The sequence below is a fragment of the Dermochelys coriacea genome, chromosome 3 (assembly GCF_009764565.3).
Source record: "Dermochelys coriacea isolate rDerCor1 chromosome 3, rDerCor1.pri.v4, whole genome shotgun sequence".
Taxonomy (NCBI): Eukaryota; Metazoa; Chordata; order Testudines; family Dermochelyidae; genus Dermochelys; species Dermochelys coriacea.
In genome coordinates this window covers 210,899,423-210,924,370 of record NC_050070.1, presented here as the reverse complement: position 1 = coordinate 210,924,370, position 24,948 = coordinate 210,899,423, and the positions used below count along the sequence as shown (strand labels likewise).

The 24,948-nt window shown below is 41.8% G+C and overlaps 1 protein-coding gene across 6 annotated transcripts in view; it reads left to right on the top strand.

Moving 5' to 3' along the window:
• The window catches only part of ATL2 (atlastin GTPase 2), a 58,304-nt gene extending 33,518 nt beyond the window's left edge, over positions 1–24,786 (top strand). Inside the window, exons 5-16 of one of the 6 annotated variants that reach the window (XM_038394573.2) lie at positions 976–1,026; positions 4,400–4,456; positions 6,185–6,277; positions 6,560–6,698; positions 7,434–7,561; positions 10,989–11,045; positions 12,397–12,468; positions 13,926–13,958; positions 18,600–19,031; positions 22,622–22,636; positions 22,735–22,845; positions 23,245–23,456. In XM_038394573.2, coding sequence (XP_038250501.1) covers positions 976–1,026; positions 4,400–4,456; positions 6,185–6,277; positions 6,560–6,698; positions 7,434–7,561; positions 10,989–11,045; positions 12,397–12,468; positions 13,926–13,958; positions 18,600–19,031; positions 22,622–22,636; positions 22,735–22,842 — 1,185 coding nt within the window. In that variant the 3' untranslated portion in view covers positions 22,843–22,845; positions 23,245–23,456. Of the gene's footprint in view, positions 1–975; positions 1,027–4,399; positions 4,457–6,184; positions 6,278–6,559; positions 6,699–7,433; positions 7,562–10,988; positions 11,046–12,396; positions 12,469–13,925; positions 13,959–18,599; positions 19,032–19,123 lie in introns of all 6 variants that reach the window. The other 5 variants (XM_038394572.2, XM_038394575.2, XM_043512204.1 and 2 more) reach the window with 5 other exon arrangements.
• Positions 24,787–24,948: the final 162 nt, after the last annotated feature.

Below are 24,948 nucleotides of genomic sequence, written 5' to 3'. Positions count from 1 at the left end.
ACGGCTGCTACTCTGAAACCTCTGTATAGTCAGTTTCACTAAGTAAACTTTTTTGTGGGGTAGGAATGATACTTTACTTCAACAGAAAGGGAAATCTTGCTTGTTGCAAACAACAATAGTATATCACAAACTTTCAGAAGATTGGCTTGTGGGTTTCACTTTTTTAATTAAAGGTACATTTCAGAGCATTCCAACAACCTTGAAGTACTGTGCTGACCTTCCACGATATCAGGCATTTAATACATTATCTTATCCTTTTCTCCTGACCCTTGGCTTGTATGACTTTAAATCTAGCCATAGATCACTAAGTCTGCTTTGAGTTATGCCTCAACATTCAGTATTCGTACTGTCTCATCAATCCTGGGGCCTCAGGAGAGGTAATGATTTATTTGCCATGTTGGCAAAGTTCTGTGTCAGTTGGGATATTTAAAAGCAAAGGAACAGAACTTTGCAAAATCAGGCAATATATAGCAAAGAACTATCCAACTGTATGTGGGCCAACACCAGTGGGGTTTTGTCTGATGCAACATTATCACAGTAGCATGTGCTGGGGCATCTCCTATTCCTGCCCCAAGCAATCTGGATTGGGGATAAAGAGGAAGGCGAGTTGAGCTTAAAGCTGCTAATACTAAATGTGTGCCCCTCTTATTCAACTGGGGGGGAGTGTTCAGCAAATTAAAAAAAAAAAAGTTTGCAGCTCATTCACTCTTGAAAGAACTCTTATGAGCTAGGATTAGGAAACTAATCACCCTGAACAGCAGTTATGTCCAAAGTCGTTGGTATGCTCAGGTGGCGCTTTTGAAAATGCAGTACGTGATACCACTTTGACTAAATAGTGACTGTTGGCTGTTTAGACCTCAGCAGAGGTGGTGGGAATACTCAAGTTCTCCACTATAGACTAAATCTGTGTTACGGAAAGATAAAGAATAAACATTTCTTCTGCTAAAAAGTCTTGGAACTGCAATATCTTTACAGGTTTACAACTTGTCCCAGAACATTCAAGAAGATGATCTCCAACATTTGCAGGTACAGATAAACTGAGTTTACTTAATATGGCTTTTATTGAAGTGCTGTTCTCTTAGAATTTTTTCAGTTCCCTATTTTGCTTGATTTGGCAATCTGAAACTCTAGGAATCCTATTTAAGGGATTGTAAACAACTTTTGGATCAGGTTAAATGTGTTTTTTTTTCAACTGGTTGTAAGCATGATCTTTTAAAAAACAATTAAGTTATTGGTAAAGCAAAGGCAGTTAGTGTGATGGGGTGTAAAAGTCTTTTTGCCTCCCTGGGAGGGGGTTCCCTGGCTAAGAGGCATGTCTACCCAGCGATGCTGCTAAAAAGAGGGTCTGCCAAACCTGAGAATAGGGGACTGATTGATTTATTTTAGTTAAATTCCACCAGGAGTCACAGTTGGCTCAGGGAGGCACTGCCAGTTTGGGATACTATTAGGCACAGCTGTGTCTAAGGTTTGGAACTTTCGGGCTAGCTTGCACTTGAAATTTGCACTGGTGTAATTGTGTTTAGATAATGTGATTGCTTTGTTTTACTGAAATAGTTCTATCAGTACAAGCCCTAGTGTGGATGCAGTTATAATAGTATAACTGCATTTGCACCGATAAGTGTATTCACATTGGGGGTTGTATTGCTTTAACTACACCACAATCTAGTTAAAGTGGCACATCTTTCTAGTGTGGGCAAGACTGTAGACAGACAAGAAGCTGTCAGAGTTATGGAAGACTTGTCCTGTTTGTAACCTGCGTTTTCTTCTTTCTAAGTCATGTGAGGAAAGAGTGGCCAGAGGTTGCTGGGTTTTGGTTTTGTGCATGGAACACGAGCCTGGTCTCTTTCAAATAAATATGAAATCCCAGAGAGACAGACTTTTGTGTTAGCCAAACCTCTGTCTCCCATCTCCAGCTGCTCAGACCATGGCCCCTGCCACAGCATGAAATTGGTTAACGCGTCACCTGATACCGGGCTCCCCGACACATTCAGCTTCGCAAAAGGTGACAGCTGCTAACAGTAGGAGCCAATTTATAATTAGACATTTTTCAAATGCATTTCACAGCTAATATACAAGTGCTTCTTACTGTTTGAACTTTCAGAGTACAAGCTGAGCAAAAGAACTGAGCAATTTCTTAGAGGTTAAAGGGAAACTCTGATTTCCCAGGTGGCCTAGGTACTTTGTTTGGATTCCAGTTGTCAACCTTGAGGGTAACAAATTTATTTGAGCATAAGCTTTCGTGAGCTACAGCTCACTTCATCGGATGTATTCGTCGGATGAAGTGAGCTGTAGCTCACGGAAGCTTGTGCTCAAATAAATTTGTTAGTCTCTAAGGTGCCACAAGTACTCCTTTTCTTTTTGCGAATACAGACTAACACGGCTGCTACTCTGAAACCTTGAGGGGGAGATTCATGATTGGGGAGGGGAAACTGCCTAGTGGATGAAGTTGGGAAAGGGGGATAGGAGACCCTTGCAATCACAGGTTGGAGGAAGTAGTTGGGGTTGACAGGATATGAGCAGTGTCTCCTCCCACAGCTCTTCGCTCCAGTGGCCTTGAGGTGGGGGCGGGAAGATACTTGTATTAGAGAAATGGAATCTGGATTGTTCTTCTAGGTCCTTGTTTGGGTACTTGGCAGCACCAGCTGTGTCCCTCTAATGTCCACTTTATGGGCCCTGTCCCCTTCCAGAGTGATGTGGTGGCCGGAATAGGCCCCGGGTATCCATGTTTATATTAGATACTGATAGTTTACAGCCAAATCAAAGCCACCTTATGATAAATGGAAGTAGGCTGGGGGCCTCCCAAATGTGGTTTCATTCCTGCCTTTGAGAGGCTCCAGAGGCTAGTTTTGTATAACTGCTCTTCTCTGCCAAAGGTGCTCTTGAGTTGGGTTTCACAGGGTGCCATCTCTTTTCCCTAGTCCTCCCACATGGACATGGGGTCCACTAGAAGGTCTAGTAAGGAGATGTAAGTCTACTGTGTATCTTCACTATGTTGATGACATCCAGCTGTCTTGAATTGAACCAACAAGCTGGCTGAAAGCTCAAGCTGTACAAGATGAGTGATGTTGGTAAGGTGGTGGAAGCAGCCAGAAGAGAAAATGAAATTAAGGGTGTGTGCTATTTGTTACTAGAGTTTGCAGTCTAATACCTTGTTGCTCCTGGTGGATCACATAGCAGCAGTGAGTAGGATGGTTCTCTTCCATCTGCACCTGGCCAGGAGACTGCAATCATTTTCTTGAATGCACACTTTGCAACTGCAATCTAAGCCTTTGTAGTCTCATGTAGACTACTGCACTACCTGGGGCTACGCCTTAAATCAGTTCTGTTGCTGAAGCTTGGGCAAAAGGCAGTGGCTTGTTTGAGTTTCTTGCTGTGATATAATACGTGTTCAAGGATCGGCTTTAGCTGCCTGTATGCTGACTCATCTCTGTCATTGGAGATTTTTAAGAGCAGGTTAGACAAACACCTGTCAGGGATGGTCTAGATAATACCTAGTTCTGCCTTAAGTGCAGAGGACTGGACTAGAAGACCTCTCGAGGTCCCTTCCAGTCCTATGATTCTAAGTGATCACATCTCTGCCCAACTGTATGGTGAAGTGTGCAAACTGGATCCCTTTCTTTTCCCCTTTCCCCAGGCTAAAATAGAAATGTGGTGATCTCCAGGGCTTGCTGTGTCTGTTTCCTATGCTTTTGAAAAGGGAAGGAGGAGTTGTGGGCTGGGAAGGGTATCGGGTGGGTAGGGATCATTGGCTGGAGTGAGGGTTGGTCTGTCTTTTCTGATTTGGTGAAGTTGCTGCAATTCTAAATTGGCTTTTATTTGTAAGAGATGTCATGCATCTAGAGCCTCTGACGAGGAATGTTTTGTAGAAACCCAAATCAACGTGCAGCGCTTTGGAGGGGCACTCCTTGGGGGAGTTGGGAGTGTGTTATGTCAGATGGTGGCTGCCCAAGGAGGCCTGGATGGAAAGGTTGGGCGGGGTACTCCTTTAGCTTAGGAAATCACAGGGTGGGAAGGTAGCAGCTGTGTGAGAGCTGGTGGTCTGGATAACTAAGCTGGAAGCCTATGGGGGACGGGGATGGCTTTTCAGAGTCCATAGTGGGATCTAGGAGAACCATTGGAAAGTGGAGGGGAAATCTTCATGAAAAGGAGTGTATTGTGCTGGAATGGCATGCAGACTTCCTTGAGAGGCCAGGGAAAGGATAGTCCTCCCTCAGTGTAATTTCTTGAGCATTGGTATTCTCATCCTCCAGATGCTGAGGGTTAACTTCAGGGCTATTCTTAATATTCAAATAAAAATTGTAAGCCACTAATTTTACCATTGATAAAAGAGGAAGCATTTGGCAACACAGATTTTTTGTAATCTGTATGTGGCATTATTCTTAACAGTTTCATTTAATAGTTGTTTACAGAGTATGGAAGACTTGCTATGGAAGAAATTTACCAAAAGCCATTTCAGGTAATATATACTCTAAACTCTAATCTTTTTACATAATTACCTAGTTCAGGGCTTCTCAGACTTCATTGCACTGCAACTCCGTTCTGACAACAAAAATTACTACATGACCCCAGGAGAGGGGACTGAATCTGGAGCCCGCTTGAGCCCTGCCGCCCAGGGTGTGGATGCCAAAGTCTGAACCTCACTGTCCAAGAGCATCAGCCCGAGGCAAGGGGCCTGTAACCTGAGTCCTGCCGCCCAGGGCTTCAGCCCCAGGCAGTGGAGCTCAGGCTTCACCTTTGGCCCCAGGTCCCAGCAAGGTCTAAGCCAGCCCTGGCGACCCCATCAGAACAGGGTTGCGACCCACTTTGGGATCCCGACCCACAGTTTGAGAACCACTGACCTAATTTTTCAACACCTGTTCATATGGGTAGGAAATTAGTTAACTTGCATTATGGAGAGAAATTAGCTGGGCTGAAGGTAGTCATCTTTTTTTTTTATAGGTCTGGGTGAGGGGTGTATGAAAAATCAAACCATGGTAACTGCCTGAAATTTCATGTAGGTGAACTTAGGCTAGCATAGAATCTTTCTGAAAAGGCTGAAGGAAATCTGACAAGGAGTTTAAGATACAAAGTGTGTTTAATTTTTTTTCAGCTTTTGAGCCTTCCTAAGGTAGTGATGGGCTTTTATGTTTAACTCTTTTTCCAAAACAGCTTGCACTAAATCCTTCAAATTGTCTTACTCTCCTTGGAGTAATGGCAATCTAGATCCCCACTCTTGAGGGTGTGTGCACTAGTCACCGATATTGCAGTCCTCTGGAAAGCAATTCAGGACTCTCACATGTGTTCATGTACAGAACCAAATGTTCAGTGTGGAACTATATAGGGAGCTGTAGCTCCAGCTTCACCCCATTCCATTTGGCTGTGGAGGTGAGAGGACTTGGAACCTCTTAAGTTCCTTCTTCCTTTGTAGGTGCCCTTAGATAGTTCATGCTAGATTTTAAAAGTTTAAACAGACTGTGGTGTTAACAATATTACACTGTCTGGCAATCCTGTTTTGTACCTTATTCTGAAGCAGTGACCTTTGAGAAGAGACAAAGCCAGGGTTTCAGCGCAGTGGCTCTTTTAATAGCAAATTGTAGAGTGAATGGGTATTCTGGCTCTGGTGCTCATATCTGCTCACTCCAGACAGGTTTACACCAAGGGACTATGAACATCCTGATCTCAGGGTTCCCTTGCAGTTTCTCTCTGTTAATTTGGTGTCTCCCAGATCCTTTCACATCCTCCTTTTTGTTCCATGTGTGGTGGTTCTACTAGGTCCTGTCTTTTACTTAGGAACTTAATATGCAAAATACTGTAAGTGTACATAGCTAGTGCCATCCAGCTAGCTCCCCTCTTGATAGGGGAGTGATGTCATAAGATCTGTTTCATGTCTTCAGTTGGTGGAAGGGAGGATCACACTCCTATATCTGGGCTGGCAAGAGTCAGAAAAACTAGAGTAACAGGTGAGAGTGTCCTTTTCGCTATCAAAGGTCACAAGTACATGCTAGCTTGAAGGTGCTCCTTCAGCTGTTCTTACTCACAACACACAGAGGAATAACAAGTGTCTTGTATTCGGCTTAATCAGGTTTGGGATTATAGTTTGTTGAATTACCAGCAGCAGATGTAGGATTCTTGATTCTCTGCCATTTTCTGCTGCTATAAGGAATATTAAAATAACTATTCATTATTATTGTGCTCTTCTGTGTAGACACTAATGTTCTTAATTAGAGATTGGAGCTATCCTTATGAACACTCGTATGGCTTGGAAGGAGGAAAAAAATTTCTAGAAAAGCGATTGCAGGTAAGTTGCGACTTACAGAACCTACACTGGCTCCTTAGTTCAGATGCTGTTCTGTGTTTGAGATTGGCTAAATATTTTCTGCTTGCTATTTTCTCAATACAAATGATATTTAAATACGTGACATCAAGTGACTGCCTTTGTACGATCTACATTTTTATAGAAGTTTAGAAAAAGGCTAGACTGTGTTAAATCTATTCATAAACTTTCTGCCATTAAATTAAATTATAAATTTCGCAGTCAGCTCCACGGAGCCATTTAGAATTCTTACTTTGCTTTTTTCAGGTAAAGCAAAACCAGCACGAAGAGCTACAGAATGTAAGGAAGCATATTCGCTCATGTTTCAGCAACCTTGGCTGTTTCCTGTTGCCCCACCCTGGTCTTAAAGTTGCGACTAATCCAAATTTTGATGGGAGGTTGAATGGTAGGAAGCGTTCCATTGTGTTAATGTGCTTTGGATATATATCACTGGAATTGTTTTGCTGTAGCACAGAACTTGCCTTAAATCTTGCCTTAAATTTATTGAAGAGTTTGGGGTTGAAAGGTAAAACTTAGAAGTGTGCATTGGAATATTTTCTTTTTGGGTTATTAAACATATGGAGGAATTAAGTGATTTTTTTTTTTCCTGGTTCTGTGTTGCTTTTTAAGTTCTCAGGTAGCTGTTGGCTGTAACCTTGCAGATTTAACACTACCCAAGATGGCCAGCTGTGGGATTATGTGGTGCCTAAAATCAGAGTATTTACAAGCAGAATCCTAGGAATTCCACTCACATTTTGTTGGGTGAGAAGCTGCTAATGTGCCAAAGGGTGGTGTAGGGAAAAAAAAATTCTTGCATCTTGTGGAGTTCCCACCAATTATGTGCTGGGAGCAGAGATCTGAGCGGTTATACTGTGAGTGGTCTTCAAAGAATTTATTCTAGTTACTCCAGTGCTATATAGATGAAGGAAAAAACCCTACTCTAATTTTACAATAGTTTCCAATTGCCAAAGTGTTTCTTTAAGCCCTAAAAATATCTTCAGCATAAGCAAATTATTCTGAGTCAGGAAGCATTGTTTTTTAAAGGGATTTGTTGTCAGTGTATTTTTCTAGAGGAGAAACTCATTATTACTTGAAATTGAGATGTACCACCTTTTTCTTCAACTGATTCAATTTCCACCAGACATTGATGATGATTTCAAGAGAGAGCTGCGGAATCTGGTTCCATTACTACTTGCTCCTGAAAACTTGGTAGAGAAAGAGATCAGTGGATCCAAGGTGACTTGTAGAGATCTTGTAGAATATTTTAAGGTAGGCAAACTCTTGAACTAATTATTTTTTCACGCCTTAACAAAATTATCCTAATTTTAGAATGCATTCCCAAAGAAGAGATGATAGTTTCTAGGTTGCCACTCACTGATGAGCTTTAGGTAGTTTTGACTTTAATTTCAGCACATCGACTGAAACTGGTATGCATGGTTTTCCACCAGTATAGCTCTAAGGGCTTGTCTCCACTTACTGGAGGGCATGCAGTGATCAATCCACTGGGGGTCGATTTAGTCTAGTGAAGACCTGCTAAATCGATCACCGATTGCTTTCTGATAGACTCCGGTACTCCACCAGAACAAGAAGCATAAGGTAAGTCAATGGGAGAGTTTCTCCTGTTGACACAGCGCAGTATAGACACAGCAAAAGTTTGACCTAAGCTACGTCGACTCCAGCTATGTTATTTACGTAGCTGGAGTTGTGTAACTTAGTTTGACTGAGCTCCATAGTGTAGACCTGCCCTAAGTGAGCTACTATTTTGGCTGTACCTTTAGATAGGTGTAGGACCAAAAGGCAAATCTTGCATATTTTTCTTGAATAGAGATTATTATTTCAAGTGTCCTTAAACTGAGTTTGAGACAAATTAGAGCAAAGTGCCAATCTTGGTCCTGCTATAACTTTAAATATAGGTATTGTGTGTAGTTACACTTGTAATTAAAGTTGTCTAAGCACTTCCATTTGAAGACCTGTTTTCCAAGCTCATAACTTAATCAAATTTTTGGGCTGAAATTGTCCATGTTCTCTCTCAACCTGAGAGAACTCTTCTTTGAAACATTAGAATAAAGATGGCATAGCTGTTTTTAATGGTATGTGTAGGGAGCACAAGCTGCTGCTGTTTAACCAAAACAAAACACTTCTGCCACCTTGGAAGGCTTGTGGTGTCTCGGGTTATAGCAGGTACTCACAAATAAGCCGTGTGTAGTTCCTAAGTTTCCAGTGTGCCTTTTGGTGGTCTGGTGAAAAATCTGTTGTGACCTGGGGAGAATTGCAAGGGTTTAAACACGTTTGTATCATGCAGGTGCACTGCTGTTGTCGGAGAAGAAAAGGGTTGTTTTTCCTAACCTCACATGTTGTGTTGGCTCCACTTGTGCATGTGGGTAAATTCTGAAGAACTTCATTTGTAATATGAGGGGGTGTGCAAAGTAGAATCTGTGAGGGCATGAGGCAGGGGCCCTGCAGCAACCCTTCCTTTGTGTTCTGCACACTATGCACACCCAGCAATGTTTGATTGCTACCTAGCAAATAGTTCTTCATGATCAAACTTCTCTTTAAAACAAAATCCCTTTGGAAATTCCGGATCAAATCTACATTAAAAGAATGTGACGGTTTCAAAGTGAAGGGCATGAGTCAGGAAATACCAAAGTTAAGGCAGCAGTGACAACCAAAACCCCTGGTGAGCCAATTAGTAGGACAGTCTTTAATTACATGATTGCATGCAGATTTTTTTCTCCATAGGACCTCTACAGCACTTAGTTCAGGGTCTGAATATTTAGTGAATGTGGAGGAGACCACACTCTGAAAAGTGAGGAAAAAATATATAAATATTTAAGAACAGCTGTCTAATTCACATTGCACTGTCCAACCTGTGCAATGAATGACATGGGGTGCTGTGAAAAGACTAATATGTGATCATGCAAATAAAGACTCCCAACATATAGGCACAAGGGAGTAGAACTAAGATTAAGAGGGCAGCCTTAAATCAGGAAATAGTGAAGTTGAGAGCTTTACTTTGCTGTTCTCCTGATTTAGTTCATGTTGTCCGTTATTCAGAAGAGTTCGTGCAGATTGGCCACTTGTCTCATAACGTAGAACTCTGGGTGCTCAGGGGCCCCTGTTCTTTGACTTCCTTTCTGAAAGTGGAAGTCCCACCCCAAGCACAGAGGTCTGTACATCAGCATCAGGGACCAGAACTAATGGCAGAAGGAGAAATCCACTCTTTCTCTCCCTCCCCTACTCCTAGAGATGAATAACTATGAAGGAGAGGGGTACAGGAGGAACAACAAAAGAGTTCAGTGTGCTAGCTAGTGAATTCCGTGTTGCTGACCAGAGCCCCAGTTTCCCATTAATCTGACCCAGAAGACCTAAATTTCTTCCCCAGCTCCCTGCATACAGGGCGTTGCTCCTCACCAACCTCTGAGGAGTGTACATACTGGACACAGTGCATTGTCCTCTTCCATTCCTCCTAGGCACAGACAAAGGACAACTGAAGCTCTTAGGTAGGGGTGGGGAGCTGAGGACCAGCTTGATTGTAATCAGCCCACTTAGCTTCCCCAGCACACCCTGCCACCCCAACAGTCATCTCCCATGTCCCAAGGTTGGTAGTTTCTTCACCTTCCCCCAGATTATCCCTTATTCCTTCAGGGTGGGGACATAAGTATTCCTTCACCCCAAACTTGTTCACCTCCTGGAGATGGGATATAACTCTCTGCTGCTCCAGATTCTGGGGGCGGTGGGGAGGGAGAGGTTGTCTCCTCCCCACTTTCAGAAGAGGGCTTCTTCCCAGCCCTCCCCAACACTCCCCCCCACATACATTTGGGGTGGGGGGGAGGAGCATAAGTGCTCACTCTTCCCTGATGGGCTCCAGGCTGCCACTCCTTGAAACAGTAGTAGCTTCTTCTCTTCAAAACTCTCTATGTGGTAGGCCTCAGCCCTCGTGATGTACAAACACACCTGAACAGGGGATGGCGGCATCGGGCTCTGAAAAGGGATGGTGTGGTGTCTCTAAACAGAGATGTATTTTTAATAAAATAAAACTCCAAGATTCATCCCTAACTCACTTTGTATGTGTGTGTAAATTGTAAACGTGTCAGTGAGAAGAACCTTCAAATGAAGCAAGTAGAACAGGGGTTCTCAAACTGGGGGTTGGGACCCCTTAGGGGGTCACAAGGTTATTACATGGGGGGGTCACGAGCTGTCAGTCTCCACCCCAAACTCCGCTTTGCCTCCAGCATTTATAATGGTGTTATATATGTTAAAAAGTGTTTAAAATTTATAAGAGGGGTTGCACACAGAGGCTTGCTATGTGAAAGGGGTCACCAGTACAAAAGTTTGAGAACCACTGAAGTAGAAAGTGATTTTAATACCGTGATAGACGTATAGCTCTAATCCTGGTAAAAGCACATATTGATTGCCATGTGTCACTACAGTATTGCTTTGATTCACTCAATATGGAGATTAGTAGGGACAGCATTTATTATAAGGAGTTTGGAATGTAAAGGGATTAGTGTTGGGATACATTGTAAATGCCAATTGTAGATTATTTTACTCTTACATGTAGAGATTTACTTAATTGAATATTTAGGATTAACATGCAGGACTGATTTGGACCCTGGCTTTCTTCCCATCATAAACGCTCAGGTAAAAAAAAAAAAATCAATAAAACAAAATGTAATGAATTGTTTTTGTTTTTCAGGCTTACATTAAAATCTATCAGGGAGAGGCGCTACCTCATCCTAAATCAATGCTCCAGGTATTTCCTTATCCTTTAAACATAAGCAAAGTGAAGAAATGAAAATTAAATTCTTTGCTATCATTAAGGATTATTTCTTCAAGAGACTGAAGGTTGTGAATGAAGTGTTAGCACCCATGGAGCTGCGTTTCTTCAAGAAGGGCCGATGCAGTTACCCACTTCGGGGACTTGTGTGGGCTCAGAACCACCTGAAGTGGTAGCCACTGGGGTTCTACTGTAAATTAGCATATCCACTCCTTCAAAACCTTGCCATGTTGTCTACATTTTGACTCAGTTTCCAGTATTATTTTTATTAGCTTAGTATCTAGTGCTAATAGATAGGTGCACTTAGTTGCATGTCTGCACCATTACATGGTGTCAGGCTACTTTTCACTCTGTGGGTCTGTCAGATAAGGTAACTACCAATATTCCCCTCCGTGGCTGATCCAGAGAGGAAAATCAGATTTAGACTGAGCTTTGTGCAGTCCAGTCATGCCTTGCTCAAGTGTGCAATGCTTACGTTGTTTGGGGTTTAGGACTTGCAACAAGGAGGTGCTCACTTTGTTCTGGCTTTACCTCTTGGGTCTTGAGGGCTGAAAGCCCCTCTAGTGAAAGAAGCCAGAGGAGTTATTTGGTTTAGAATCTGAAATTGTTCTGGGTACCTCCCCTTCAAAGAACTATCTCTTTGGACTTGTCTAAGGGTTCAGAAAGCCACTTCCAATGTTTCCTCAGATCCAAAGACAATGGATGGACTCCAGTGGATCACCACTTCCCTTCCTCCTTCCCCCTGTGACTTTCAGGGGGAGGATGGGACCACATTCTCCCCTGTAACATTATTTAGACTGGTTGGTTCTGACATGGACACATGCATGACCCAAAAAGACACTGCTTGCTATAAATTCTGAGCCCGCAACCGCAGACCTGTGACCTGACAGAGGTAATACACTCAGGGGAGAGGGGGAAACTGCCTTTTATATAGCGATGGAATTTTTTTCTGACCGCTTTCTAACGTTAATTTGGATATCCTTTTCCATTTGGTAACCATCAAAATAATCTCTTCCATACCTATCTCATGATAGAAAGATCATGTACAGGCATATGGATGTATAATATGTAGCTTTTTCTAGAGTGCCAGGGCTGAAATCTTTGCTTCTAGTGAGCTATTTTAATCTATTTTATAGCAGATCCTTTATCTGTTCACATTGAAGGTTTTCTTCAGACCTGAAGCTAACGGGTAAACATTCAAAATTAAATGGTACAAAACTGGTTAAAGGTGTTGGTGCTTCATAATGTATAACTTAATATTACTGGCAAGTCGGATACAACCATGAACGGTGCATGATCAATATCTGTATGCTATCATTTTCTCAAGGCAACAGCTGAAGCCAACAATCTTGCTGCAGTAGCAGGAGCAAAAGACACCTACAACAAAGGCATGGAGCAGGTATGTTGATTACAAAATGAAGGCAATGGTATGTGTAGTAAGGCCTCTGTTGTAGAGTTATGCGTAATGTGGTGTTAAACCGTTACACGGTTAACATACTAATGGACAAATTGGCTGAGCATCAGGACTCCATGTGTGAAGATCACACATGCTGCAAAAGTCACAAGATCACTCATGAAGGAGGGAGAAGGAAATTGATGGGGAGGTAGCGGGGTGGGATTGAGATGTATTCTCTACATGCTAAATGACTTGAGAATTCTGTTAACAGCTGCTGATTTAAAAAGATACGAAGCAGCTAGTAGAATGAACAGATACATCTGGTGGTGGTATCACTGTGCAGTGTTCATACTAAAAAATATTTAAAAAATTGTTTGGGTTTTAGAGATATTACACTACTGATTTCTGATAATTTTCTGTAAGGCTATAGAGCAACAGCTATTGTGAGCCATAAAATGTGAAGATTAAAAGGTACTTAAATATTCAGTATTTGCAAAATCCAAAACATTTCTTCCAAATAGCTACATGTAGCTAACAATTTCATTTACCATATGCTACTTCAAACTCCATTGTGAAGGTACTCTTTTATAGTGAACACACTACCAAGGCCCATTGCAATCTTCAGACCACGAAGTTGGGCAACAGTTTAAAGCCACTTATCACAGAACCATTGACCACCATATGGGAAATTCTGAAATACAATTGTACATCTATGTTATAGATATCAGAAGGTTTTTCACTTACTGTGAAGCATGTTCCCATGAAAATAGCATCAATTTAAGAGTTCATCTGCTCCTGTAGCTACTGTAAATTAGTGCCGTGGCCACCTGGATACTGTATGCGGTACTGGCCACTACACCACAAAAAGGGTATTGCATAAGGACATAAGAATGGCCATACTGGGTCAGACCGGTGGTCCATCTATCCCAGTATCCTGTCTTCTGACAGTGGCCAATACCAGGTGCCCCAGAGGGAATGATCCATCCCAATACCTATTCCCAGCTTCTGGCAAACAGAGGCTAGGGACACCATCCCTGTTCATGTTGGCTAATAGCTGTTGATGGACCTATCCTCTATGAATTTATCTAGTTCTTTTTTTAAACCCTGTTATAGTCTTGGCCTTCAACATCCTCTGGCAAGGTGTTCCACAGGTTGACTGTGCATTGTGTGAAGAAATGCTTCCTTTTGTGTGCTTTAAATCTGCTGCCTATTAATTTCATTTGTTGACCCCTGGTTCTTGTGCTATATAAGAGAGTAAATAGCATGTCCTTATTTACTTTCTTTACATCAGTCATGATTTTATAGACCTGTCATATCCCCCCTTAATCATCTCTTTTCCAAGATGAAAAGTCCCAGTCTTATTTATCTCTCCTCATACGGAAGCTGTACCATACCCCTAATAGTTTTTGTTGCCCTTTTCTGAACCTTTTCCAATTCCAATATATCTATCTTTTTTTGAGATGCGGCGATCACATCTGCACACCGTATTCAAGGTATGGGCATACCATGGATTTATATAGAGGCAATATGATATTTTCTGTCTTATTATCTATCCTTTTCTTAATGATTCCCAACATTGCAGATAAGGAGAGCTTGGAGATGGTTGACAAGAAGGGCATGGAAAAACTGTCCTATGAGAAGAGATTGGAATTATTTGCCTTAGAAAGGAGACTAAAGGGGAATGAGTCTATTAAAATAATGAATGGTACCCAGAAGGTAGATAAGAAATTTTTGTTCTCTCTGACTCACAACCCCAGAACAAGGGGATGCCATCCAATCAAACTAAAAGGTAGTAAATTCAAAACCGATGAAATGAAATCCTTTTTCACACAATTTGTAATTGGACTGTAGAGGTCACAGCCACAAAGTAATTGAGGCGAAGAACTTAATGTGATCCAAAAAGATTGGGTACGTGTGGTTATCAAGATTATCGTTGTTAATAACAATTCTAGATGATAAAACCTTTGGAAGAGATACTAAACCTCATGCTTCAGGGTTTAAGCCTGTCTTTTCTGTATTAGAGATCAGGATGATGCCTAATGTGGGCAGATTACCCCACATCTACCCATTGCAGGGTTCTTGTACCTTCCTCTGAAGTATCTCGTGCTGGAATTTGTCAGAGACAGGGTACTGGACTTGGCAGACTCCAGGTCTGATCCAGTCAGGCAATACCTATGTAATAAAATGGAGTAGGAGAATTCCCATTTTGTGAAGACCTTTGAGGTTTTCAAATTAATTGTTATAAAAGAGCTGAATTATTTCTCACCTGAAGTCATGACTGGCCATGGAGACGATTGTAATACTGGAGAATTTAGACTTCAGGTAAGGAATAAACAGGAACAGATGTTTTCTTACAGATCCTGTTTCCATAGGAACTTCCAAAGTGATAATTTTATGTACAAAATAAGTGGCTAAACAAAAGTTTTTATAAACATCTTCTGGATAACTTTGAACATTTTATATACCAAGTGTTGGTGTAACAGATGGATCTGAAACTTTTGACACCAAGAACAGAGTAGAAATAATTGTTTTGGTTTTTATCTTGATTAACACTAGTTTTAATCAAGTCTTTGTCAGTGTTACCATAGTGCCTAGGAGCCCAAGTCATGGACCAGAACCGCACTGTGCTGGGTGCTGTATAAATACTGAAGACTGTCCCTATCCCAAAGAGTTTACAATCTAAGTATGACGAGGAAGAACAGGTAGATACAGACAAGGAAACAATGAGGCCATATTGGTCATCTTGATGAGCAATGGTCTCACTACAGTTAGGCTGCTGGCGAGCGCATGAAGGGACTGGTTTTAGAATTTAACTCGTGGTTGATGGATGCTGACATCATGGGCCAATCAAAGGTGGGAGTCAGTATGTTGATAGTGAATGAGAGGTCATGAACGGCCTTGACAGTGAACACAAGCAACTTATGTTTGAGGTGATAGGGAAGGGTGAGTCAGTGAAGGATGCAAAGAAGGGAGAGATGGTCAAAACGGGCTAGAAAACTATCTTTGCAGCAGCATTTTGACTGGAGGTAAACGGAGCTAGGTTGCATTTGTCAAGCCAGAAAGAAGAATGTAATTGAGATGATTTGAGACTGGACAAGAGTTCTAGCTCTGTGGATGGATAAGAAAGGCCCTAGCTTAGAGATGTTACGCAGAAAGAATCTTCATGACTTAAACATAGCCTGGATGTGAGGACCTAGAGTGGTCTGGTAATGCCCAGGTTATGGGCTTGAGTGACTGAAAGGATCATGGTGCTGTCCAATGTTTGAGAAGGTGGGGGATGAGACAAGGAGTTCTGTTTTAGCTCTGACTAGCTTGTGCTGACAGCTAGACAGCCACAGGATATTAGAAATAGACCAAAATTTTAGTATGGACAGAAGAAGATTGTTCTGGAGTAGTGAGAGAGATCTGAGATTCAACAGCAGACTTGAATTTATATTTGTGGATGAGATTACCCAGAGAGAAGGTGTAGAGGGAGAAGAGAAGGGGACCAAGGCCGGAGCCCTCTGGAATCCCCCCAGAGAGCCGGATGGGGGGATGAGGAGGATCCTCTGAAGGTCACACTGAAGGAGCAATTAAAAGAGGTAGGAGAAGAACCAGGAGAGGATAGTTACAGAAGCCAAAGGAGGACAAGACTTCAAGAAGAGAAGAGTGGTCTGTGGTGTTGAAGGCAGCTGATGGGTCAAGGAGGATGAGGATAGAGTACTGGTTCTGAGCTTTGGTGTGGAAAAGGTCATCTTGCTCTTTGGCAAGAGCAGTTTCAGTGGAGTGCAAGGGGCAGATGCCAGCTTGGAGAGGGTCAGGATGAGATTAGAGGAGTTCTTCTACAGACCGGTCTTTAGCAGGAGCCATGTAAAGAAAGAAGACTAGGATAAACAATCCAAAATAATAGTTTGGCTTATGCCTTCCTTGAAGGGGGCAGGATGGATGGGCAGGTGCATGTTGCTGGTATAAACTCTTGTCCTTAATCTCCCCTTGAGAGCATTAAGTCTCTCTCCCAGATCACCTTTTTACCTCAAGAGGACTGGATGGGACTCCTTAGAGCAGCATTGACTAGCTCCATCATCTGCCAGAAAGGGTCCCTGGGGCACAAGGTACTTTGTCCTCTCTCCTGTATGCCTGGTTCCCATTAACCAGGTGCAAGAGAGCAGGAGTGAAACCCATTTTTCCTGCATGGCCCTTCAGAATATGGCACCAGACACGTCAACTTGCTGAAGACCATGGCTTCAAATTCAGAATCGTAAAGGCAGGGTGCTGTGATTAGCAGCCCAGCTGTTCAGTAAAGCTGCTCATAGCAAACCCACTGAATAGGAAACTGAGCATGCTCAAGTACCTCCTCAAGCAGAGGGAGGCTTTTATCATTCAAATCACCTGCTTGCCCTTAGTGAGTGTCTGATGCACTGATGAAAAGGTAATGTTATGGTATGGGCAGCTGGGGTATTCCTTGGGGTCTGTATTCACACTCTGCTGAGTTTACCAAGAGTCAAGGAATTATGATAGCATTTGTTTTTGTGAACTCAGAATATGGCCCAGTGTGTTTGATTCTGAGTAGACCTGTTAAATCTGCTGTTTGAAATCATGTTTCTGGGCTGGACACTTTTCAAATACTCCAAAGATGAAGTTCTGAGCAGATTAAGAACGCTTCCTCAGCCTCTGGTTCTTATTTGTTGCATCATAACTGGTTCTGTCATCTTTTGCTCAACTGACTGGTGAGAGGCAGTCCATGCTGTGGGTCCCGTTTTCTGGTTTCACTTAAACTATTTTATAGCATTTCCTCTGTTCCTTTAAAAGCTCTTTTGGAAAGGAACCATGGCAGCAATGGACACTTGCCCCCTTCAAGAGGGGGTTGGGGCTGCAACACAAGCAGAGAGATGGACACAGCTAGGGCTTTGACCAAGCTCATGAGACACTGGTTGTACAGTCCTAGTGGCTTTTATTAGCTAAACCTAGTAGGTTCCTAGTCTGGCTGGAGATGGCACAGTGGCTGATCCATCAAGCTAGCTACCTTTCCACATCTGATCATTTAGAACCAGAACATCTCTTTGCATCCTAGCTTAGGATTTGTTCTTGTTAACCAGGCTGCTGAGGGTGGAAATTGAGTAGTTTGAAATCGTACAAGCGGTATCTGACGTACCCTTTTAACAGACCAGAAAATCACATAACTTTAATTGGAGGTAGATTGGTGAATCCCTTTAAATTTCTCCCTCAAACAACTTGATTACTTTCTGTAGTCCAGAAATGAAGAGATGGCACCTTCAGAGATCTGACTGATATTTCAGACTCTGTGAGCCATTAGTCCTGTGAAATCAAGTTTCTGATATGGAATATTTAAATCTACAGGATGCAGTCAGCTGCCAGCAGGATTTTAAAAAAATCCATTCTTCCATAGGGAGAAAGGGAAGCTTTCTAAGACAGGGGCCATCACGTTTTGCAGAATCTCTGGTTTTACTGGGGGAGGGAATGTTTCTAAATCTTCTGGGTCATTAGCTTGCACCCGTAAGTGAAGTGTCACTTGCTGCAGTGTTGTCTTCCCACGTCTACAGGCACAGCTACAGCCTGTGCCACTATTGATAGCTTTGCCCAGCTGCAGCGAAAACTGGGGATAGACAAGGCCTCAATGGCATCAGTGGGTAGGTTCACCCTGCTAGGACCAAAACAGGCTAAAGCGAGGGCTAGAGTTTGTTACCCCTTTCCCACCTGTTTTAACAACAGCCAAGCGGTTCTGAGATTCTGTTTCACCTAAAAGGAGAGAATTGCTTCTGTGTACTTATTCTGTGAAGGTGAATGTTACAGCAGATCCACAGTTTCCTCGCTGCCACTGTGCCCCCTGCCAAAAAAAACCCCCAACAAAAGATGCTGGAGAATATAAAGTCATGTTAGACTGAACATTACCAGATGGTTGAGGCCATTTCTGATTCTTAGGCTTCAGTTTGAAGCAAGAAAGTCTTAACTGCTTACCTTGGGCTTTGGATTGTTCTGACCGTGGTCAGCTGCAGGGGAGTGTGGTGCTTGAGCTACTGCCCTCTAAGAATCAAACATCAAGCAGATAATGGTTTGTTGTTTCAAATGCAGTGTTGGACAGCACAAGCTCTTCCTGCTGTATCCTGACCCCCCACCTCTGGTTATTCTTCTCACAGGTTTGTGGAGGAGATAAGCCTTACATTGCTCCATCAGACCTGGAGAGTCAGCACCAGGATTTTAAGGAGTCAGCTGTCAGACAGTTCTGTTCCGTGAAAAAAATGGGAGGAGAAGAGTTCTGCCGGCGCTACCAGGACCAGCTTGAGGCGGAGCTGGATGAAATCTATGCAAACTTTGTGAAGCACAATGACGGCAAAAACATCTTTTATGCTGCTCGTACCCCTGCCACTCTGTTTGCTGTTATGTTTGCCATGTATATCATCTCAGGACTGACTGGCTTCCTTGGTATAAACTCCATCGCTAGCCTGTGCAATCTCATCATGGGGCTAGCACTGATATCCCTTTGTACTTGGGCATATGTTAAGTACTCTGGGGAATTCAGAGAAGTTGGAACAGCCATTGATCAAATCGCTGAAGCACTATGGGAACAGGTTGGTATCTATTGAACTATGAAAGTGTCCTTTCTTGGACGAACTTGCCAATTACAATTTCTATTTAATGCTGTTAATCAAAATTGTTCTAGAGCAGAATAAAGATGAGTTCTTCTGGAAGGTAAAATGAACTCAGAAGTATAGACATTGTAACTTTCAAGGAGGATACCTTGGAGGAGAAATTAGACTATAAAACCAGCCCAGGATATCATCCAGTGTCTAATTACCTGAGGTCTTTGCTGACACTAAGTTCTGAGAGTAGCACAAAGGTGGAAGGATTTTTTTTTAAAAAAATCCTTGTTTACTTTTCTCTGAAAGGTAAGTTTGAAAAGCCAGTGAAGAATTCTTAGAGAGGTAAGTTAAAGTTGTTGAACATCTTCATTTCTGATACGGTGCATGTGAGACTCCATTGATTTATTGGTGCAAGAGCTGTGGTGCCACAAAACTGCCCAGAATCATCTCTGTATCTGTCATCCCCTTGCTGTTGGACAGCCTGCATGGCACTGAAGAGAAAGCTAATTAAAGACTGCAGGGAAGAAAATTAGAGGTAATGAATACTTGCAAGGAGTCCAGCTTGCAGCAGCTTTCATAGGAGAGATGGCTGTGCTTTCTTATATTGGGAAGACAGACTGTTTTAAATGTTACTAATAACATTTTGAGTAGCGTAGTGGCTGGTGTAGTTTCCCATGTAAAAACGTTTGCCGGAACCAGTGGTTCTCAACCTGTGGCCTAATCAGTGCACCGCTGTGGCCCATGCAACATCCTTAGGGCCATACAAGTTTTGTGTGGATGTGGTCCATATAACACACAGAAAGCTGCATATGTGGCCCACGATGGTAAATAGTTTGAGAACCACTGGCTGGAACTATTTTCCTTTCTTTTAAAAGCCAACATATGATATGACCTTACATTAAGGTAGCGAATGTGGTTGATGAATTTTCATTCAACTCTTAATCTGGGAACATGTAACTTTGCCTTTATAGCCTCAAGCCAATCTTGTTACTACTTTATCTGATTGGCCAACTGTATGGGTCCAACTTTGAGGTTAGAACATAGGATTTTTGACTGCTTTTCAGAGATTGAATAGGTAATGCCTTTAGGAAAGGTTACTGGAGAGTCTATAGTTCTAGTACCTTTAGTATAGTGGATGTGATGCTTTGAGTAAAAATAGGCAATGACTTGTGTTGAGATCTCAGATGAGAGATGTGATGCTAAAAAGTGACAAGCAAATACTTGTGTGTGAGGTAGAAAATAAATACTTAAGGCCTCACAATGGAAACTGGTTGTTTAAATACTGAATCTCAGTTCAGGATTACTGTATGTAAGATGGTATGGGGCAATGTGCAGGATAGGAGTAATATGGTGATCAATCTCTGTTCTCAACTATGTAAGTTACCTTTGACAGATTTTTTTTTTCTTAAATTGCAGGAAGCAAAACTAGACAATAGGTTTGTAACTTGAGGAAATCTATTAAATTCTCCTAATTTACTTTCTATGTCCTAATTCCTGAAGCTTTGAAAAAATCCAAACCCTCCTGCAGTCCGATATAAATTCTGACTTCAGAATTGTTTTGTCCTAGCTTGAAGTGGCTTCCTTGAGTCTAGACTTCATCAGCTTCACGTGTAAAACTGGTGTTTCTAAGCATGCAGTTGGGTCCTCACTCCAAGGAAGAGACCAGATCATAGTAAATCAACACTTCAGTTTTGCCAGCAGAGCTATGTTGGTTCAGGGTGTGTGAAGGAAAATCACACCCTTAACTGACCTAGCTATGCTGACCAAGACTCTGGTATAGATGCAGTTATACTGGCATAAAAGCTTTTTGTGGATGTCACTTACCTTGCTTGGGAACTCCTTTTGCCGGTGAAAGCTCCATTCCTACTACAAAGGTTTGCCAGTACAGCTGTACCGACTATCCCTTTCTAGTGTAGATTATGTGATGGGTTCTGTCACAGAGACCCTCTTGGGACTGTCACCTGATATGCTGAAATTACCTCTGAGCCCATTTTCCCTGCCAGCTTGGGACTCCAGAACCCTGCCTTGTTGAGCCAGACATGCCTGCCTGCTGCAGTACAGACCCAGGTCTGGTCCACAGCCGCAAAGCTGCAGGCTTTAACTAAATACTGCTCAGCAGGTCACCTATCTCCAGCTCCCAGAAACCCAGTTCCCAGTGGGATCCAAACCCCAAATAAATCCATTTTACTCTGTATAAAGCTTACATAGGGTAAACTCATAAATTGTTCGCTCTCTGTATCACTGATCATAGAATCATAGAATATCAGGGTTGGAAGGGACCTCAAGAGGTCATCTAGTCCAACTCCCTGCTCAAAGCAGGACCAATCCCCAACTAAATCAGAGAGAGAGATGCACAGCTGTTTACTCCCCCAGGTATTAATCACTTACTCTGGTTCATTAATAAACAAAAGTGAGTTTATTAAGTATAAAAAGTAGGATTTAAGTGGTTTCAAGTAATAACACAGAGAACGAATTAAGTCACCAAGCAAAATAAAGCAAAACACACAAGTCTAAGCCTAATACATTAAGAAACTCTTTACAGGTAAATCTCACCCTTGAGATGTTCCAATAAGCTTTTTATCCACAGACTAGACTCCTTCCTAGTCTGGGCGCAATCCTTTCCCTGGTACATTCCTTGTTAGTTCCAGCAGGCATCTTAAGTGAAAAGCAGTGGCTTTCTCATGACTGGGACTGCCTGTTTGTACTTTCCCACTCCCTCTTATAGCTTTGCACAAGGCAGGAATCTTTTGTCTCTCTGGATCTCCACCCCTCCTTCTAAATGGAAAAGCACAGGTTTAAGATGGATTCCACCATTCTTTCTGGGTTGGCTTACGTGAACACAGGAGGGCTTGCAAGTTAACAGCCATTTACAACCAATTGTCCTAGTCAATGGGAGCCATCAAGATTCTAAGCCATCATCAATGGCCCACACTTTGCATAATTAAGATAGGACCTCAGAGTTATACTTTATATTTCTAGCTTCAGATACAAGACTGATACATGCATACAAATCAGATGAACACACTCAGTAGATTATAAGCTTTGTAATGATACCTTACAAGGGACCTTTTGCATGAAGCGTATTCCAGTTGCATCATATCCACACTCATAAGCATATTTCCGTAAACATATGGAGTGCAACGTCACAGACAACACCTGTCATTGCCATTGGACTATGCATTATACTGTGAGATAAGAACTAGTTCCTCTCCGATTGCTAGCCTAAGGCCTGGCTTACACTTAAAAATGAGACTGACCTATTTGTGTTGCTCAGGGCTGTAGTTAGTTCAACCTAGCCCTCAGTGTAGCCGCAGCTACTCTGACGGAAGAATTCTTCTGTTGACCTAGCTCCCATCTCTGAGAGATGAATTAGCTACATCTGTGATGGAGGGTTCTTCCCAATGTAAGAAATGTCCACACTATAGCTCTCTAGGGGTACATCTGCAGCAGCTGTAGTGTAGATGTGCCCTTAATCATTCTGAAACTGAAGGTGGATTCCTTTGTCCCGTGTCTCATGCATGTTCTTGCTACTGACCACTTCTAAATCTCTGTGCTTTTCTCTTTTCTCTTTGCTTCAGAGGAATCCCAGGAAGGTGAGAAATTAGCAGCAATTAGTCTTATTAATTAGTTGCCTTTATTTTCCTGCTGCTTGCTGCGAGTCCTTTTCCTAACAGCTGAATTCATATTTTAGGTGTGTTCCAAACTCTTTGAAGTTGTTAGACGTCGAATGATTCGCCGTGTTCTTACATCAGCGCAGCAACAACGACTCTCGTCCAACAATAACAAGAAGAAAAATTAGACAGTATTTTTACATTTCTTTCTGTATCTGAAGTGTTCACACTTACACATATAGGACAATAAGCAGGACCGTCTGGGCCGGTCTGCATAAATGCTGTAAACATACCAGATTGATGCTGCATATAGGGTATGGAACTGCACATCCATCTTCTAGGAACTGTAAAGTGGTTTGAATTCAGTGAAATGCTGCTGTGTAGGAGGAGATCGGTTTTGTTCATGATTCACCTCATTACTATAGCAGCACAACTTTTCACCATTTCCTTTAGTGCATCATGTTTTTGTTTTTTATTTTTCAGATTCCAAGATCTTAATTTTTTCATTACTTGAATTCTTGTATTTTATATATTTTTAACCGGTTATTTATTTACCTCCTCTTTTATTTTGCACATTTCTCATACCACAGGTATTGAAGCCCCTGAGTGATAATTTGATGGAGGATAACATGAGGCAGTCTGTAACAAACTCTATCAAAGCAGGCCTGACTGAACAGGTGTCTCATCGTGCCAGATTAAAGACAGACTGACAATTCATCTCCTCTTCAATTCTGCCCTCTCATCCTAGACATGCTGTACAATGAGAACTCAATAAAAATAAACCAAAGTTTACAATCAACTATAGAAGTAGTTTAGTGTGACTGGCTTCACTGATTGGTGCCATCAAGTGTGAAAACTGTTTGTCAACGTTAAGCATTCTCTTAAATCTGCTTCTAAGACAGGCCAGTGCCTTGGAGACTGGTAAGTGCAGGAACTCTAAATGCAGTTTTAGTGTGTTGTGCACGTGTCCCAGGGTGAGTGACTTTCCTCCTTTTCTGAGATGGTGCAGTCTCTGGCGTGCAATGGAAACGTATCTGTACAAGGATATTTCAGGGAAGTAATTGTCAAATGTGTACAAGGAAATCTTGTAACAGTGTGTTAAGCCACCCAATATCCCATTGGAACTTTTAACTTCTGGAGTATTTATAAAATCACTGTATCAAGAGTCAAATTGAAATGTCAGTGCTAGCTGACATCAGTGAAGCCATTATTGAGCCACTGTATAAAGAAGATCTTGCTTTACTGCTTTTTTACACCAGTGTTATCCGAATGCATGTTGGTTCCTTACAAAAAATATTAGAACTAACTATTGTAACTAAGGAAGTGATTCCAAGTGTACATTTGTCTTGCCTTTTTTGATTCACAAACTTTGTCAGAGATGCATATCAGGAAACTGAGCTGTCTTTTTCTGCAGTTTAGCCTTCATGTATATAATACGCCATTGATGTTACTGGAGGGAAATTCCATCCAAAAAAAGTTGCCTACAGCTATGAAGCAATGAGTTAGGGTGGCTTGTACAGCATGTTTAATTTTTATTTTTAAGAAGTCAGATAGGGCGTGTATATGAAATATAAATATATAAATACAATTTTGTATCGAAGTTTTGTAGTTTATGGCAAAACCTGGTTCTGTGGTAGGCTAAGTATAGTCCCTGTGACGGAATGCTTGTGGCTCATGTAAAAGTGTGAATGCATAAACAGTTTGACGTTTTTGATATATTTGTGATATTTACCTGCCTTGAGCACTGCGATCTCTCACCCCGGGAAATCAATGGGAATGTTGGTTGTGAAACTTATTGTCCTCTGTTGCATTTTAAAGTTATTTCCTGTAATTTATTTTCAGTACATGATTAAAATAAGTTGTGTATATATTAAATGAAACTCCTCTTTCTTCTTTAAGAAATGGTGGTGTGTATGTACTCACTCCATAAATCATGCCAGCTATTTAATCTGAAAAGATGATAAAACAAGAATTGCATGCTGTACTTAGCACAAATATATGCTCCAGCTTTTAATGAAGATGAACCTGAAAGTATATTGATCCCCTTTCATGCTGGAATGTCTGTCTTTGAAAGAGAACACTTTGTCTAGCAAGTCTTGTGTAAGTGTTTTTAAAAAAAAAAACAAAACACACACGTGGTGGTGGTGTAAGATCTCATCCTAATTAATACCCCACAAAGCACACTACTTCACTTGTTGAGTTGCATGTTAGTTTCCAAACTTCATTGATTGTATTTTTCAGAAACTTGGTTTTGTTATGGATTGTGACCTTCAATTCCATATGTATTAAGCTGA